Source organism: Cucumis melo, chromosome 6 (genome assembly GCF_025177605.1).
Source record: "Cucumis melo cultivar AY chromosome 6, USDA_Cmelo_AY_1.0, whole genome shotgun sequence".
Taxonomy (NCBI): domain Eukaryota; kingdom Viridiplantae; phylum Streptophyta; class Magnoliopsida; order Cucurbitales; family Cucurbitaceae; genus Cucumis; species Cucumis melo.
In genome coordinates this window covers 1,038,538-1,055,981 of record NC_066862.1, presented here as the reverse complement: position 1 = coordinate 1,055,981, position 17,444 = coordinate 1,038,538, and the positions used below count along the sequence as shown (strand labels likewise).

General features: G+C 33.6%; 2 protein-coding genes across 5 annotated transcripts; one reads left to right on the top strand and one right to left on the bottom strand.

Moving 5' to 3' along the window:
* Window positions 1-478: 478 nt before the first annotated feature.
* Window positions 479-5,925, bottom strand: LOC103483217 (common plant regulatory factor 1). Of its 2 annotated transcripts, none has more exons than XM_008439727.3 (13): window positions 5,694-5,925; window positions 4,020-4,166; window positions 3,858-3,920; window positions 3,636-3,731; window positions 3,457-3,534; window positions 3,073-3,114; window positions 2,746-2,906; window positions 2,535-2,583; window positions 2,355-2,403; window positions 1,624-1,865; window positions 1,424-1,501; window positions 1,166-1,291; window positions 479-1,068 (listed from the first exon to the last, which is right to left on the bottom strand). In XM_008439727.3, the coding sequence occupies exons 2-13, from the start codon at window positions 4,080-4,082 to the stop codon at window positions 856-858; spliced, it is 1,260 nt and encodes a 419-aa protein (XP_008437949.1). In that variant the 5' UTR covers window positions 4,083-4,166; window positions 5,694-5,925; the 3' UTR covers window positions 479-855. The 2 variants fall into 2 exon arrangements, with proteins under 2 accessions (XP_008437949.1, XP_008437947.1); XM_008439725.3 differs by having other exon boundaries at window positions 2,746-2,909; window positions 5,694-5,877.
* An 8,677-nt stretch (window positions 5,926-14,602) lies between these two features.
* LOC103483215 (protein CURVATURE THYLAKOID 1A, chloroplastic) lies at window positions 14,603-17,044 on the top strand. 3 transcript variants are annotated; one of them, XM_008439724.3, is made up of 5 exons: window positions 14,603-15,095; window positions 15,966-16,063; window positions 16,228-16,335; window positions 16,514-16,585; window positions 16,769-17,044. In XM_008439724.3, exons 1-5 carry the CDS (start codon window positions 14,945-14,947, stop codon window positions 16,832-16,834), a joined length of 495 nt encoding a protein of 164 aa, XP_008437946.1. In that variant the 5' UTR covers window positions 14,603-14,944; the 3' UTR covers window positions 16,835-17,044. The 3 variants fall into 3 exon arrangements, with proteins under 3 accessions (XP_008437946.1, XP_050941828.1, XP_050941827.1); XM_051085871.1 differs by having other exon boundaries at window positions 14,614-15,095; window positions 16,777-17,044; XM_051085870.1 differs by having other exon boundaries at window positions 14,614-15,095; window positions 16,514-16,589.
* The last annotated feature ends 400 nt before the right edge of the window (window positions 17,045-17,444 follow it).

Here is a 17,444-nt window from a genome sequence, read left to right as displayed (position 1 = left end):
TGCTTTTACCCTTCAACCTCAACTTGTACTCTTTTTCCCCTTTAACAAAATTAATATTAAAATGAAAAGATACAACAATTATGAAAAATAGAGTTGGAGGATCAAACTTTCTACTTGGAATGTTATAACAACAACCATTCGACTAAACTCACTATAGCAAAGGACAGTTACCACTGAACTTCACCTTAGCAAAACAATGATGTTTCCACCAATAGATGTCGTAAAATGTATGATTAGATTTTAGATAAATTGCATAAACCACTTTTGTGGACGTAGAATAACATTTGAGGGTTCATTATATCACTTGGTAGAAGTTGAGGAGCCTAACTTTTCCGATAAATTCATAAACAAAAACATTACAACAACTTCTCAAAACAACTCTCCATTCCTATATTCAAGCCTTAAGCTCGAGAAGTGGAAACAACAAGCATATGTCCCAAGTTAGTTGCAATTCATCTATCTAAAGAGCAAAAAGGTGTAAACTTTAATTGAAAATTACATAAAAAAGGGTTAAAACTTACAATCCAGCAATTGATGATTATCATGTGGCACGAGGTGCGCATAGAGATGTAAAGTTAAAAATCTCTAATCTCCAACGATTACATCAAATTGTTTGTAAAAGTTGCCAACCCCAATGTTCTTTATCGTTACACATAATAATACAACTATTCAGCAAACTAACCATTAAAATTAGAGTCTGCTCTTTCTCACAGACAATCCTATTCAGTTGTTTTCATTCTTTGTAACTTGTTTTTTTTTTTTTTTTTTTTTTTTTTGTTAGCAGTAATTTTGGGCTTGTAATATGCCAAAACCACAGAAAAAAAGAAAAAAGAAACTGCAATTAAACTGGTTCTTTTAGCTAGCAGCAACTGCATCCGCCCTCGGACTCGTGTCCAAGAGCTGGCGCAGTTTTGCACCCGAACTCGAGTTTTTCTTGCAGATGATACTCTCTTCGCTAATGCTTTTATTCACAGGTCCTTTCATTTCTGCGCTTACAGGTTGTTGCATTTTCTTTTCATTCATGTCTAATGCTTCTGATCGTCCTGATTGAGCGCTTTTAAGCTTTTCCTGTCAAGTTATAAGGAAGTATACATTGTTAGCAATTTATAGATTTGATTCTGACGAGGAAAAACTAACGAGTACATCAAAGAGAGCAGAAGAACACCATTAGTGTAGAGTTTTCTTTCTTAAGTTTCTCGGAATTCTCCGACAATCTACTTATTTCAGATCGAATAGCAACATTCTCTGCAGTCAGCGAATCAACTTTACGAGCTAGTTCTTCTGTTTCAGCCTGTTGAAAATGGAAAAAAAATTGATATTAGCTTTGAATGAAATAATAGTTGCGGGAAGACAAAGGGAGGCTGGCGGCATTCAAATTTCAATATTAGAAAATGAAGTGATTCTTAGAAAAGTTGCTCTCTACCTGCTTCCTTAGCCTTGACCTCCTAGCGGATTCTCTGTTAGACTGTTTTCTCCTTTCCCGTTTTAGTTCTTTTTCATTCTGCCCAGAATATGGAAGGCATCAATTTAAGCAATGCATAACTAAGGTTTAATCACCCGAAATTTGTCTGGAAACATAAAGGGGCGTGTTGAAAACCTAGAGCTCCATTTCCTAATGCATACCTGGAGCCAGACTTCAGAAGGCAACACTGAACAAGGCGGAACGGTAGTTGGACTTGTCATAGCATTCATACTGGAAGGATTTCTCAGTTCCAATGCAGTCGACATTCCAGGAGAAATCACAGATCCAAGTTTTCCAGTAGCATTAACTGCTTTGGTTGTGCCCAATAACTTGCTAGAGCTTTCATTCATTTCAGCAGCAGTAACAGGACTTGCTTGTGGTTCAATTTTTGCATCCTTACCACCTGCAATATGAGACTGAAGTACTCAGAATCTCTATAAATGGTGTATAAAAGCATTTGAGGTTTATAATTCAATACTTGGCATAATCGTGAAAACTAGCAGATTATTCAGAAATTCAATCCGAATGTGATAAATTTGGAGTCGGTTAACATGACTCTGGAACTTACATGGCAACAAAGGGTCGATCATGCTCATGCATGAAAAGAAAAAAAGATATCCTCTCTTTAGAGGATTCTGAAAACTTTTAATTAACTAGGAGCACATCAATCTATAATTCAGATGAGATTGATTGTTCGTGGAATTCCAAATACTGCAAAACTCTTAGGATGTACTCGTAGCTTATTGAAGAGAAATATAATCATCACAAACAATGAGTAGTCATGTTGATGTAAATGGTTAAACCAATAACCAATATGAAAAGTATATAGTTCATTGAGCAACAGTCAACACCATATCTCATGAAAGGAAAATACTTGGTGGTGGAATCATACCAGTGGTAGGTGTTCCCTCACGGCTTCGTTTCCTTTTGTTGTGACTTGCCTGAACATAACACAAGGTAAAAGAAATCACGATTTTGAAAAGCAATTATTCATCACCTAGCGATTAAAAATAAAGCTATAAGATGTTAGCTTAGATGAACCGAGAATTCTTTTCTAGCTATGAAATCTTACCCCAGCAGTAGTTCCATCACTTCCATCACTGGAACCTTCAGTTTCCATACTGTTAACATGACAGAAAGAGATATAAGTTAGGTGAGTCACAAGATAAATACGAGTATGAAAAAATGTGGGACAATATAATATTGAGGAAAAGCATTTTGAGGTTGAACAATAAATTATCAACAGGAAATTAGAAGATGGCAAATAGATAAGTTTGGTCAACCTCTCTGATTGCCCATGCTCAGCTCCCCCTTCAGCACTCTCAGTGCTAACATTGCCTATGGACATTGCCAGGCCATCAAAACCTTTCAATTTCTTCATTAAACCTTGACTACTATTTCCAGATACCTTTGAAGGTGTTTCGATGCTCAAAGGAGTTGCAGCCTGCTGTCAGCACCATTGTGTTTTTTGTTAATGTTTGTTCTTAGGTTGCTTAAGCAGCTAGTACATTCTATCACCTCCATTTCATACTTTTTCATAATATTTACAAATCAAAATTATGTGATTTCAACTACTCAAATACAAACTCCAGCATGAAGGCTTCACTTACCGCAGGTGATGAAGGAACACCAGGGGCATGTGAATGTGGTCCCTGCATTGATTTTAAAATCAAATAATTCGTCAAGAAATGCTCAATAATTAGTGGAAAATGAGAACCATTCCATCTTCACGATAACAAACAGCTTAATTTTAATCGGCAAAAGAAAATCCAATTCAGAGGTGGGATGCAACAGATAACCCATCTATGGTTGAGTTCAGATCACCAAACACGAAGCTTATCTATGGATAATTAGAAAAAAGTAAAGAATGTTGGTTTCCAGCTGAGAATTTCAGCAAGGCAGAGAAAAGACAATACCTAAGCTACTTCTCAAGAGTAAGAAGATGGTTATGAATAATAACAACTGTGCGGAATCTAACAAAAATACAAACTTACCATAGAAACTGCAGGATGGGCATAAACACCTCCATGAGAATAGATTGCTGCATAAGGAGTACCATATGGAGGAATCATCTGGTAAAAAGAATTAACTTTCAGTCAAACGCAATCCTTCCCCAAAGTATAACATGAAAGAAAAAGCTCGTCGTTTAATCCCTCCAATAGTTAATAACTACCTGTGGTGGACCCCACATATAAGGGTGCGGAGCATGACCTGAAGCCACAGCAGAGTTGTAGTATGGTGGAACTGCAACTCTAGGACCATAATATGCCTGAAAAGGTGGAAAATACCTTCAATTAGCTATAACAATCTAACCATTATAATCTGATCAAATAACATGTTGAGTGAATATTTGAAAAGAATGGGTATAGTATAGATGGCAGCTGCCTATGTGAACCTGCATGGCTGCCCAATCAGGAAAAACATGAATACTGGCAGAATTTGGTACACCATTCTGATCCTGTCAATGTATAGAAAGAATCATTATCCAAGTCGAGAAAACTCAAAATAGGTAAAGATTGCTCTCTCTCTCTCAAGGAAATACTTGCTAATCACATACCGGCGGCGTTGGTGAGGATGGTTTTTCAGTCTTCACAGACTTCGCCTCTTCACTAGTTCCCATGTTACAGATACAGCTCAAACTGGACAAAATTAACTCACTGTTAATATGACAGACCTTTGGCACCGATTATGATCAGCTGGGCAGCTGCATGGATGAGCAATCCAAAAATTAGGGAAGTGAGGAAGAAAATCAGAAATCAAGCGCAAAGATTTTAGAAATGTTATGAAAATACGGTACAGTTATTGTTTCTAGTCTTAATTTGAACTGGCTATCAGTGAGATTGAAGATAGAAAAGAATGCCAAATGGACATAACATGTGGAACTGGCTAGTCCATGTTTCTTTTTTTTTTTTTTTTTTTTTTTTTTTGTATTTCAAGATCACAGAACAGGGTGTAGCTATCCTTCAAAGCAACCACAAATGCTTTGTCTGTAAGGGGGCTTCTTTACAAGACAACTTCATACCAAATACTTCTCATAATGATTACTGTTACAGTTAATTTTAATACTCATAAGCTGCCGCAGACCAGATAAAGGTTTTCTTTTTCCTTCATTTTCAGTACAACAAAGTTCAATTTAATTAAACTATCTATAGCCAGCTGAATTATGATATAATATGTTTATACTTTAGTATCAGGTAGTCAAAATAATTGTTAGTGCTCATTGCCGCGAAGGTTTTCAACAAACAAGAAAAAGTTAAAACATTTATTTTTAGAAAGAAGAAAAAAAAAACAATAAAGTTGTAAAAATACCACATCTGCGGAAAGGGGAAAAAACGTAAGTATCTATCAATCTGTAGACACAAAAGCGCGCAGCAGCATACAGAGCAGGGAAAAGCAAATTCACAAAGGGACACATATGGAATTTCAACGAAGAAGGGCTCGATGATGATCTCGAATTCGAACTGGAAAGTAAATTCTTGGATGCTAAATGACGAAACTGCCCCTCCAAGGTAATTAATACATACGAGTCAGAGAAGAAAGAAAATGAGGGCAAGAGCTGAATTCTGTTACAATTACGAAGACCCCAGGTTGGTTGTGCGAGTAATTTAAAGTCTGGAACATTTGCAGTTCAATTTTAACAAATTCACGTTTTAAATTCTCTTATTCCACCAAATTTTGCTTCCCCCTTTGTCATAAAAATGCAGAATCGAATCAGAAGGGCAGAAGGCCGAGAACACAATCCGAACGGAAACAAACGACTAAGCAAATACAGAGAGATTAAGCAACAGAGATTTTGAAGAAGAGTAATTACAAAGATCCAGCTGAAACAAACTTATATCCTCGGGATTACAGTAAGAGATGAAGGAAAAAGTGAGTCGTTTAAATTCCCAACGCCTACAACCAGAAAACAATAAAGTTTTGCAGTTGTATAATTAAAGTTAATTTTTCTCAAACTTTCTCTCAGCAACAGACTACAATACTTCAACAATTAAATTCAGACTTCAAAATTCCAGAATTAAACCACTCCGTTCTCCATTCCCTAACAAGCAACCACAACTCAAGACTTCAACAAAAAAAAAAAAAAAAAAGTATAGTAAATGCACAAGAATTCTGAAAATTCTTCAAATAAACTTCAGTTGTATAACGATTAGGTAAGGTTTATGAAACATTAAACAATAAAAACAAGGAATCGTAACCAGAAGAAAAGAAAACGGAAGAGAAGATTCCATACAGCTTGAGCTTCAACTAACTTCGATGGCGAAAACAGCAGCTTGAATCCTCTGCATTATCTCTCGGGGGGGGGGGGGGGGGGGGGGGGGGGAAAGAAGCTCTTCAAAAAGGGAAAAAAATTTCTCGCAGAGAGAGAGAGAGAGGGAGAGAGAAATAGAGAATGAAAGTGGTGAAGGAAGAGGAGAAGGGAGGCGGGGGAATGAGAGAATTGAGAAAGAGAGAGAGGGAGCGCCAAGGCACCGTCCACGTCACCATACACGTGTCCGATAAATGGAAAATGTATACGTATACCGTATATACGGGGGTGGTGGGCTATGGTGGTTGTTGAGCTGGCCCCTCGAGATTCGTGCACCCGATTTCTTTTTTTATTTAATTAATTTATTATTATTGTTTATTCTGACATCACCTCCTCCGTAAACGTGTCCATTCAAGATTCGATCTAGTCGTCTCCATTGGTCATGGGCCCGGCCCGGCCCAATTCGGCTGACGTGGTGGCTAAAGATAGTTTTATTATTATTAATTAATATCATTTAAAATAACTGCTCCACGTTTGTACGCCAGCAAAGACCTTTCGAGTTGGCCATCGGCCACTCATCCGACGGTCTAAATTGAGTTGATTTGGAAAAGGGAGGAGAGAAGGGTCTTAGATATTTTTATTGTGATTAGATTTTGATTTTTTTTTTTTTTAAACATCGTTTATTCAAGCATTGAACACGTGGTTTGATTTTACTGGAAACGTACAGCAACGCCCACCTGGAAAATACCTCCACTTTTCTTTTTCTTTTTTATTGGAAATTTATTTAATTGGTTTCACTCTTCTCTCACGGGATCGTAAAGGTAATTTCACCTATTTTCCTTCTTCATATTTACCTTTTCTTTCTTTTTTTTCGTTTTGGGAATAAATTGACCACCCTATGGGTGCATGCCATTCTTACTTATTTTAATTTCAATTCTCTTTTAAAACTACCACGCATTGTGTAAATTTATTGAATTAATTGTTTTCGTTCGATATTGTTATCTCGATGAATCTCACCTTATAATATTCATGTGATTTTCTCAAATATTATCTATTCATTTTTTATTTTTTTTTTAAATTGATAAACTATGTAGATAAACGATACTTTAAAGAAATTATGTGAATATCAGATCATCTCATACAAATTTGTAACGGAACTTGAAAAGAAACTTACGTGCATCTCGTTTACGGTTATCAATGTGCTTCCCTATATTTCCACCAAACAAAAATAAATTTGAAAATTACTTTACTAAAATATAAGTTTTATTCCTTAACAATGGATGGCGAAGAGATGGGAAGCAAAGTAATAGGTTGATTTTATATACATCTAATAACTATTCATTAAATCTTATTTACAAAACTGGGATGAAAAAATACTAAATTTAAAATATAAAAAACACATTAATTATCATGGGACTATTTATTTAAAAAAAAAAACCAAGTTTAATATATAATGTTTTTACTCTATTAAATTTTAAAAAAATTATCAGTTTTCTTAAATTATAAAATATACACGACTTAATAATTTAGACTATGTGTTAGTAAAAATGCGAAAAAGAATGATATGGATAAAAAAATAAATAAATAAGTTTCTTATATATCTTTTAGTATTAAGAACACCTTTAATTGGTCTAAAAGTATGGTTTGATTTATCATCCTTTAAATTGCTAAAAGAATATTATATTAATAGGATACAAATGAAAAAAACTATGATTAATATATAAAGAGTATTGAATGCTATACTAATTCTTAATAATTATTCTATTTAAATAATAATAATAACTATTCCTTCATTCATTATTATCTGACAAGAAACACTATTCATTTTATTTATTAACTTCCAAAAATATTTATCATACGCTAATAATTTCGCTTAAAGTATAGCCTCCAAAACTATATTATTGATAATCTGTATAGTCGACATCTTAAAAAAAGCATGTTTAAAGATTTAAAAAAACATTGTTGGGAAAGTAAATAGAATAATTGGTAGACAATAAAATTAATTAATATCGGGCAGACGTCTCGTCACGAATTTTAGCCACAAGAAGCAATTTCTTTTTTAATAAATAGAGTAGGGGAATAATTTGTAATATAGGAAAAGTGATGGGGGCAAAAGTGGAAGACAAGGGAAAGAGGGATAGAAACGAGAATTGAAGAAAAGAGAAAGGGTAGGAAAGTAATTGTAGTTGAAGAGAAGGGGAGGGGGGGCAGGGAGAGGGCCTCTCAATCCGACGCGGATAGCAGCACTCCTTGTCTGGCGCACTCTGTCGAGTATCTGGAAAATCTAAAAATCCTGACCGTCCACTCACCATCTCTGAATCCTATACGCTTTTCCAAGTCACCTCACAGTTCTCCCACGTATACAACCGGTCCCACATTTTTTAGGGGAAAAAAATCACAATTATATAATTTTATCTTTGACAAATTATTAACATTTTAAATTTGTTTCAATCAAATTATAGATGTCTACTTTCAATAAATTTAAAACTTATTCAATGATGAAGAATTTTATTACTGTTAAACCGTTTTAATAAAGAAATACTTTCAAATAATAGAGAAAATATTACACCAACCTTAAAATGATTACTTAAGAAAGAAAATTGAAATGAGGTTGGGGCCACGGCAATTTACGTCAAAATAATTGGAGCAGTGGAGATGGAGAGGATCGGAGGGTGAGGAGAGCGCCACGGAGAATGTGATGCGGAGGATGGGATCTCCGCCACCCAAGCGTGTGTCAGGAAAATGGAAGTGAACACGTACTTAGCTGTGGTCCCCACCGGAAAGAAAAGGGATGGTTGTACGTGGTCCTGGGGTGACGTGTCCCCAGCACAACCACATGGGGCCTACGGTTGCGTAGCCAGCTCACCGTCACGCTCCTCAAACTTTTCTACCAATATATATTTTTAAAGAAATAAAATTAAAATAATCCCACCCGTAGCCCCTCCGGCTGCCACGTGGGACGCGTTGCCCATCGCTCATTATTGCGCTATGGCCCTCATTTTAATTCTTCTCCCCACTTTCAACTTCAAAATTAGACGAAGAGAATCAGAAAAATAGAAAAGGAAAGGGATACCCAGAATCTATCGATAGATATATACATACATATACATATGTATGTATACATGTTCAAATCTACAATATTTTCGTACTTTAGGATAATAACCTTCACGTGATTTTTTAAAAATTTGTAGTGAATATATGCTAGTAAAAAACTGCTTTGATAGATACAACAAAACTAAGTTGAAACTCATACAAGATATGCTTGAAATAATCAAAACTTAAATTAAGCAAGATCTAAAGTACATATACGTACATGTGTCAAAAAACTGAATATTTATATTTCAAGTAACTTCTTTTTCTAAAAGGAAAAAGTTAAAGCTACTGGTTTAACTTTTGAAACACGAATTTTATAGATAAAAAGGTTGACGAGTTGATAAAGGAATGGGGGTTTAAATCTAAAATGGAAATTTAAACCTAAAATAATAATTAAAAAAAAAAACTTTATTTTATCGTTTATGAAAATACAAGTGATATTATTTGTTTATAGCTATGATTTAAAACAGAAAACTATTGATATGTAATATCGAGATTCTTGCATTTCTGACGGGGAATGGAGGCTGCTCGTAGTGTTTGTTGCTTGAGTCAACAAGTTCGATTTTCGACTAGAATTTGTCCTCCATGTAAAATAATTTTATTTAAATTTAAGATTCTTTGACAGTGACCATGTTGACTTTTTTTAATTGAATAAAATGGTTATTTTTTTATATATAATCGTATAATAATTATACTTGTTTTATGATTTTATCAATCGACTTCTCCGAATATGTTGCATATAATATTTATCAAAACTTAGATGTTAACATAATCATATCGTATTAAATATACCAATAAGAAGTTCTATTAAAAAATGTTGTGAAAAAAGTGAGAAACTTAAGCATGTTATCTTGTAAATTATATTACGAAATAAAAAATAAATAAAATAATGACATTGTTATAAAATATTTTTTAACTTCTTAAACATGTTCTTGGATAAATATAAAAACAAAAACCACGAGTAAAATAAACAAAATACATTTTAAGGTAAAAAAAATATTGGTAGTTTTTCAACTTGTACATTATTGACTATTTATTCATCATATTAACACATGGATTGATAGATTCATTAGAATTGGATTTTTTGTACAAGACAACCATGAAACTAAATTGTTACTAAAACTATTGTTTTCCTGTTGTAAATTTATTAATTAAAATTCTTTTTTTCTACGAATTATCAATTCAATTGGATTTCGAGCCAAACCCATCAAATGTTTGACTTATACACGACCTAAAGTTATAGTCTTGGTTTTTTAAATATGGCCAAAACCATAGTAAATTGTTGTGTCCATTGATCACATGAGTCAATAATACAAAAGAAAAATGTCCAATAGACAATTGGGGTTGTTTGAAAAAATTTAGTTACAAAGAATTGTTATGGAATTTTTGCTTCATTTGTTTTCGTCCATCTTTTTTATCAATTCGAGCTTTAAATTAGGATAATATTTGTTCACTATCCCTAATGTTTTTCATAATATTTTAAGAACTTAGGGTGCAACCCCATTTTCTTACTATTTTCCAAAACAACTCTTTCTAACTTTTTTTTCTTTTATCTCAAAGCAATCCTAATTATCCAATTCACCTAAAATCTAATCTAACATCTGTCCATGATATTTCCTTCATATATATACGATTATTGGCCACATTATATACATATGGATGATTATTTGGGTGAGGTCCTACGTGATTCACACTCATCGGAGATGGAGAATCCTCGTCTGGATATAGGATGAGAGGGCGAGGGCCAATTTAATTTTTTCTGCATGATTGGCTAATGTGTTGTTGTTTGACAAAGTTGTAAGGAATCCATGCTTTTTCAAAAAAGAAAAAGAATGATAATGTAATATAACATAAAATAACCCCAATACACATGGCCATTGTGCATTTTACAATAAAGTAAAGGTACCTAATTAAAAGTGATTAAATGTTAGTAGCATTGTTTTAAAGGCTGAAGTTCAGGTTCAGGGTTTATTATTATATAATTAAAATAGTGTAATAAAAAAAAATTGACTAAAAAGAAAGCCTTCAAAACAAAGTTAAATTTAGTAAATAAACGAAATATTAATTGGGTGTGTTATTCCATACCACGTGATTTTAATAATGGTAAAGATAACCTTTTACCTCTAAATTTGTGAGAGCGTATCATTTTTATTCTAAACTTTCCCATAAAATTGCACACTCTAAGTTTGTATAACACAAGCCATTTTAATTAAACATTAAAATTGCTGGAACTATTGCATTTTTCTTCTTTACTAGTTTTTATTCGAGAGAGAGTTAAAAACAATTATCAGTCAATGAGGAAACATAATTAAATGTGAAAATTGCAAGACTTTTTTGGGTATTGATATTAAAATTATTATGCTGTGTTTTTTAAATTCGATCAACTCTTTAAATGTCGTTTAGGGAGAAAGAAGAGTGAAATTTAAAATGATAAATAAAATTCGATTTTGATTCTTTAAAAGTAAGCATTACTATTTAACTATTTTTAATAAGAAAAATGATTAAAATATATTCGAAGACAACTTAAAGTTTTAAACTGGTAAGTAATTATTAAGAAAAAACGAGACCTAATTGTTTATTAAGATGGATCTTTTTGTAAATACGCATTCTAAATAAGTTGACCAAAAACTTGAAAATGACTACCAAAATACATCTCTCTAAAAGAATAATTTTATTAATATTTCTCAACCACTACCATCCATTTGTTGAAAATTCGGTAGAAAATACATACTTTTTTTCTTAAGAAATGCATTCTAATTCTATCAAACTTCCTATAAATGAAAAATAAAGACCTTGTCTTTTTGTCCACAGATTTATAATACCTCGTTTTAGCTTTCTGTTTCCTCCTTTATTACTACAATATTATTCTATTGCATCGCAAATCAACCAATTTCAAGAAAAAAATAGCAGTTTCCTATTTAGTCCATATAATTTATAATTGAAATATAATTATTATAGTTTGATAAAACATTCATAAACCAAGAAGATTTTGTTGAAGGATAGAAACTATTTATAAGGTCTTATGAAATCAAAATTTACTCAAATTTGTAACTCAACAAAAATTAAAATAGGATTAAAGTATTAGTTGTTTTTGTCACACTTATCACCAGATCATTGCTCCTTACGTGGCATGGTAGGGCTATGACGCAACGCAGGCGTGGAGAAGCCGAAAATAAATATAAGCATGATTAAAAAAGTAGGAATATTAAAGACCGTTGATTGGGTGGCATAAAATCGACGGCTGCGCGTGGTTCACGTCGGCCACATAAACCAATTTCGTGAGAGAGAGAGAGAGAGGGAGTGGATCTTACGTGGCAGAAACCTCTTTATATTCTGAATATATTTAATTTTCCCCTTTTTTTTCCTTTTTTCAATAATTTCAACGGTGAGGCGAATGAGACGAAGCATCTTTACCGACAGTGTGACGTGTCCAACAGACGTTCGGCTCACCTTGAGTGGGGCCCAAATTGACGTGGACTCGAAGCAAAATGGTTGAGATCGGATTTCATTTACCCTTTTCATTCCCCTTAATTCTTTTCTTCTTCTTCTTCTTTTTTTTTTTTTTTTTTTTTTTTTTTTTTTTTAAATAAAATATTACTTGGGATTGCGGGTCAAAATTACGTTTTTCTTTCTTTTCTTGTGGCGAGAATGCCCCTGATATTAGGAAGGGAAATGACGAATGTAACCCCCACCTGCCACTTTTGATTGAGTAAGGACAATTGACCGCTGGTTCCAGTTCATATTGAGAAGTGGCAGCTATTATTAACCATCTCTGTCTGCCTCCACGTGTAACTTTACAAGTAGAACTTTTTGAAACCGAAGATTAGTGTACAGTACACGTCAGCGTCACCTTCATTCACGCCCATCCAATATATTTTTTTTTTTAAAAAAATATTTTTATATGCCTTTTATTTTGTATTTTAATATAACTATGTTATTATCGTTGATTTACTTTATTAATATTAATCTAACTAGGTTCTTAATCTTCCGTCTTTCACTAATCTCATTAGTTATTCATTTCTTTGTTTTTGTGCAAATTAATATGCGAACCCAAATATGAACCAATCAACTTTTTGATTCATAATATACGTTAATTAAGCTAACTTAATAAAGTCGATGATATGAATTAATTAGACGGATGGGTTATACTATAGTTATTTTATTGTCTTTTATAGAAAATTTAACATTGGTAGCGGGGAAAATCCGATAGATATTGGTGAAGAGGAATTCGTTGGTGGATGTAAAGGAAAGTTAGTTTCGCCTTGGCACAACGAAGGGTTTGAATGGAAAATCATGATAAGTTCGACTGCCTGTTCAACTAAACGAAAGATACCAAGTCAAACCTTAGTTTTCTTTAGGGATTTATGATCTTAGTAGTGTATCTATTTAAAGATTCAAAGGTATCAATAGACCGATAACATAGACTATTTATTTCGATCGTTGTGTTGAAATTTAGGAGTGTATTTAATGATTAACTTAAAAGATTTTGCTATCTTGTTATGTGTTTTTCATTTTTTGGGAAAACCTAGTGTCTTTTTATTTTATTTGATACAATAAGTATTATAAAAATGACTAGAATGACTATATACTTGATCATTATTTTGACATATTTGCAATATATTTAAAATGACTACTTATTTTAATTACCTTCATGGTCTTTTTTAAATTTATGAAGGGGTGGGCTCGTGTGGCAGATGAGGCCTGTCATAATTAGCCTTACCTTAAATAATTGGGCCGGTTCTTTGGGAAATATCGGCCCAACCTAACCTTTCATGGGCTCAAATGATGCTTTATCTAATACCCATACTTTCCATTACCTTTGTATATTGAATTAGAATGATACAAAAACATACTACACAGTTGAGTTAGGATATAAATAAATGCATTGAACTATGTATTATATAGTTGAGAAAAATGAGAATGAAGTTTTGTCTTTTGAATATATATTCTGTGAAAGTTAGATGTATATAGAAACGATGATACTTCGGCGTTTGTTGAAGATTGAGTGGGGTGTCAACCTAATCATAGTTGGTTTAAGAAAAGTTTTAATTATAAGATAACCGTTTTAAGTGACTTATGCCATATTTTGATTACAGATTCACAATGAAATGTTTTAATTTGGTGATTAGACTTTGACAATGTGGTAATTTATGTTAAGTGAGTTGTTGTCTCGTTTACCTTGATCATTTGTCTCTACTCATTTCTCATTTTGTTTCATCCCTTGTTATCTGGCATCCATTGTTGTTGTATTTGTCATTGTTCACATTCGATGCTTAACTAGGTAAGAACAACATTTTCATTTTAGAATTGGAACGATAGAAGTTCATAAGTTTTATTTTTGAGGCACTTGGTTCATTTTAATCATAGAACATTAGTCCACAATCGTTTGGAATAAATTTACACTCTATCTAGATATGGGACTCCTGACAACCTCTACCAAGGAAGGATGAAAAGCAAAAAAGTAGTAGAAAAACGAAAGTAGACACTATAACAAGCCAATTAGCCCATTGACAAATATTACCACGTTATTAAAGTTCAATCGATTAGATAATCACCAAAATGATGTTTCATCGTGTCAATTATCAACCTTATAGGTCAAATACCATTTATAATTATTTTCAAATTCAATTAATGAAATAAGACTAAAAAAAAAACCAAACAAATATCCAAACTCAATATTTGAGTTTAGAATATAATAATTTCATAGTTAGACTTGGAGACAGATTTGTACGTATATGTTAAATTAAAAATTTAATCAAAGTATAAATAAATGATTTGGAGTGGCAAGAAAATATTGGCCAAAATTTCATAAGAAAAAGGAAGAAAATAAAAAGGTGTATTGGCTAACAAAAACCCAATTCCATGGGGAGGAGAAAATTTGAGTCCTCAAAAAAGGATTTCAGATAGGGAACCAACCAATCAAAACGAAGGACGTCTCCACGTGTCGCTACAAGAGGCCATCTTTCCAAAATGAGATCGCGGATAAACAAGCCTTTTCTGAGCATAGAAAAATGGCGAATTTTAACAAAAAGAAAAATCTCAGTAAAGTCATCAGCTACAGCTGCTCTTTGACGGCCACTTGATTCACTATTTCCCTCTCTTTCCGGCGCTGATTCTAGTGTGGTTGAACTTTCTGCAAAGAAATGGCAGCCACGGCCTCCCCTACAGCGGCCACCGCCGTTCTGAGACCTTCTCTGGCTGCTTCTCAACCCACTCGCCGCTCCGTTTTGCCGCTCCTTCCCCCTCGAGTCGGCTCCCCGTCTTCCTTCTCCACCTCCCTCAAATTATCCTTAGGTAAAGTTATGGTAACATTCCATTGTTTCTCTTTGGGGCATTTCGTCGAACACCTATTAGGAATTGAAAATTGAGGTCTGTTTAATTTCTGAATGTTCCGTTTCCCGCTTTGCTTTCTTTCTTTGGGTAGTCTCTTAGTTGGGTTTTAATTGGTTGGCTTGGTTTCTTGTGTGTTCTTCAAATGGCTTTTATATGTTCGTGAAGAAAGTTTGCTTGAGAACTGAATTGTAACTATGGAGTCACTGCAATTTGGGTTTTTAAAATACATTACGTTGCTCTCCTCTACTCGGACCCAGATTGGGGTTTCTCAAAATCTTTGGGTTAGAAGAGATTGCTTTTTTTCTTATGAAGCAGAATTTGCCTTCTGTCTGATTAAATTTGGAGACCGGACGGTGAACAGGAGCATAGACTATAGGTCTATATACACCATCATTGTGTTAGTTCGGAAATGGTTAATTGTTGTTCATGTGATTGGAGCCAGAAGTTTTTGAAACTTCAGTTTACTTTCAAGAGAAACCTTGCTCTGTGTAAATGTTAGGTTAAGATCTTTGATGTGCAAATGCATAGCTTTAGACATCCATTAAATATTTTAGATTTGCGTGGCTTTTGAAACTTCAGTTTTAGAGAAATTGTTAGCAACCTGCCCCCCTTTTTTGGATAGAAACTTTCATTGAGGAAAATCTGCCACGTCTTCATAGAAATAATAGTTGGAAATGAGGTCTTTTTGTCTAATAATTGCCTTCTTTTATTTTGCATTGCTATTTATGAATTGTGAATTAGGTAAACGTTCACTGGGCACATCAGTTTCTTGATTTTAATCCTTTACACCCAAAATTTAATTGGACTTTCCGACCTATCATTTGGTGACAGACTCACGTAGATCGTCTCTGCTTCAAACCCGAGCCTCATCTTCAGAAGAATCATCTGCTGCTGATGCATCTGAGCTCTTCACAGACTTGAAAGAAAAGGTATAACTGCAAGAAACATAGCAAGGCTCGTTATTGTCATAATATTCCGAAAAAGTTGTTGACGTTTGTCTCTTTTTTTTTTATTATTCATTTTATGGTTTTTCTGTTAGTTATACTGACTCTGAGATGACTCTAAGATATAAATTGATCCTACTGTTTACTAGTGGGATGCCCTTGAGAACAAATCCACAGTACTTCTCTACGGAGGCGGGGCAATTGTTGCGGTTTGGCTTTCTTCAATTCTTGTTGGTGCAATCAACTCAGTTCCTTTGGTATATGATTCCTCAAACTCGTGCTTCTATATTTTTTCTATCGTCCACATTCACTGATCGGCATCACCATTGCTAATTGATGTTTTCTCTTGTTAACAACACAAAATACTGCTTTCACATTTGCTTCTTCCTCTTCTAAAGCCATATCACACTCACTCTCCATCCATCTTCTCATCAGCTTCCGAAGATACTGGAGTTGGTAGGGCTTGGATATACAGGGTGGTTTGTGTACCGATATCTACTCTTCAAGGTTCGTTACATGTTTTTAACAAGATGGCCATACCATAATAATCCGTTCTTATAATTAGATCAATATGCCGAATACAATCTCAAGTTCTAAGAAACACTAGAAAACTTTAATTCTTGATTGGCTCTGCAACTATATGTTAACTGAAAAAACGTTCTTCGTATTTTCTTTTTCCACCTTCCTCAGTCAAGCAGAAAGGAACTAGCTGATGACATTGAAGCATTGAAGAAGAAGATTGCTGGAACCGAATAAGATGCGTGTTATTTGGTCCCTATGTTCGACATGCTTAGTTCCTCTTATTATCATTTTGTACTCTATTCTCTTTCGTTTATAAGAGGTAATCTAAATCATGTAATGTGGAATAGGTTTTGCTTTAATCCATGTAACTCATGTTCCCTTTCATTGTATCTTTGTAATAAGATTTGTCAAGTTCATTTATGGGAAACCCCCCTTTTCTCAAAATTTACTTCTTGCTTCAGAAGAAAATGGTGAAATTTATTGCTTGGTTAATGTTAGTCTTTTGAGTTTGCTTTGCACAAATGTTGGGGGTAGCAATTAGCATGCTTTGCATACATACAACACAGCAAGGTTCAATCAAATGGAAAGAAACAATAGAGGATTAAAGTTCAGGTTTAAATCATATTACTATCTAAAAGATTTTGTCTATATCCTCCAAAAGGGAAAAAAAAAAAAAAAAAAACGAACCCTTTTTCTTTAAACATGGGTAGTGTCTTTGTGTGTATTTATTGTAGAGAGAATTATAGGAAGAAAAGGAATAAAAACATATGAATTTTAAAAAGTCACTATGTTCCTTTTATTTTAACATTTTCCTCCATTACTTACTACATTAATTTTATATTTA

Excerpts from the sequence above, each read along its gene's own strand:
- LOC103483215 (XM_008439724.3), top strand. The coding sequence starts at position 14,945 with ATGGCAGCCACGGCCTCCCCTACAGCGGCCACCGCCGTTCTGAGACCT. Across the intron at positions 15,096-15,965 it reads CTCCCTCAAATTATCCTTAG|ACTCACGTAGATCGTCTCTG; the intron begins GTAAAGTTATGG and ends ATTTGGTGACAG. Across the intron at positions 16,336-16,513 it reads CAATCAACTCAGTTCCTTTG|CTTCCGAAGATACTGGAGTT; the intron begins GTATATGATTCC and ends TCTTCTCATCAG.
- LOC103483217 (XM_008439725.3), bottom strand. The coding sequence starts at position 4,082 with ATGGGAACTAGTGAAGAGGCGAAGTCTGTGAAGACTGAAAAACCATCC. Across the intron at positions 3,921-4,019 it reads CATCCTCACCAACGCCGCCG|GATCAGAATGGTGTACCAAA; the intron begins GTATGTGATTAG and ends ATACATTGACAG. Across the intron at positions 1,866-2,354 it reads TGAGGGAACACCTACCACTG|GTGGTAAGGATGCAAAAATT; the intron begins GTATGATTCCAC and ends CTCATATTGCAG.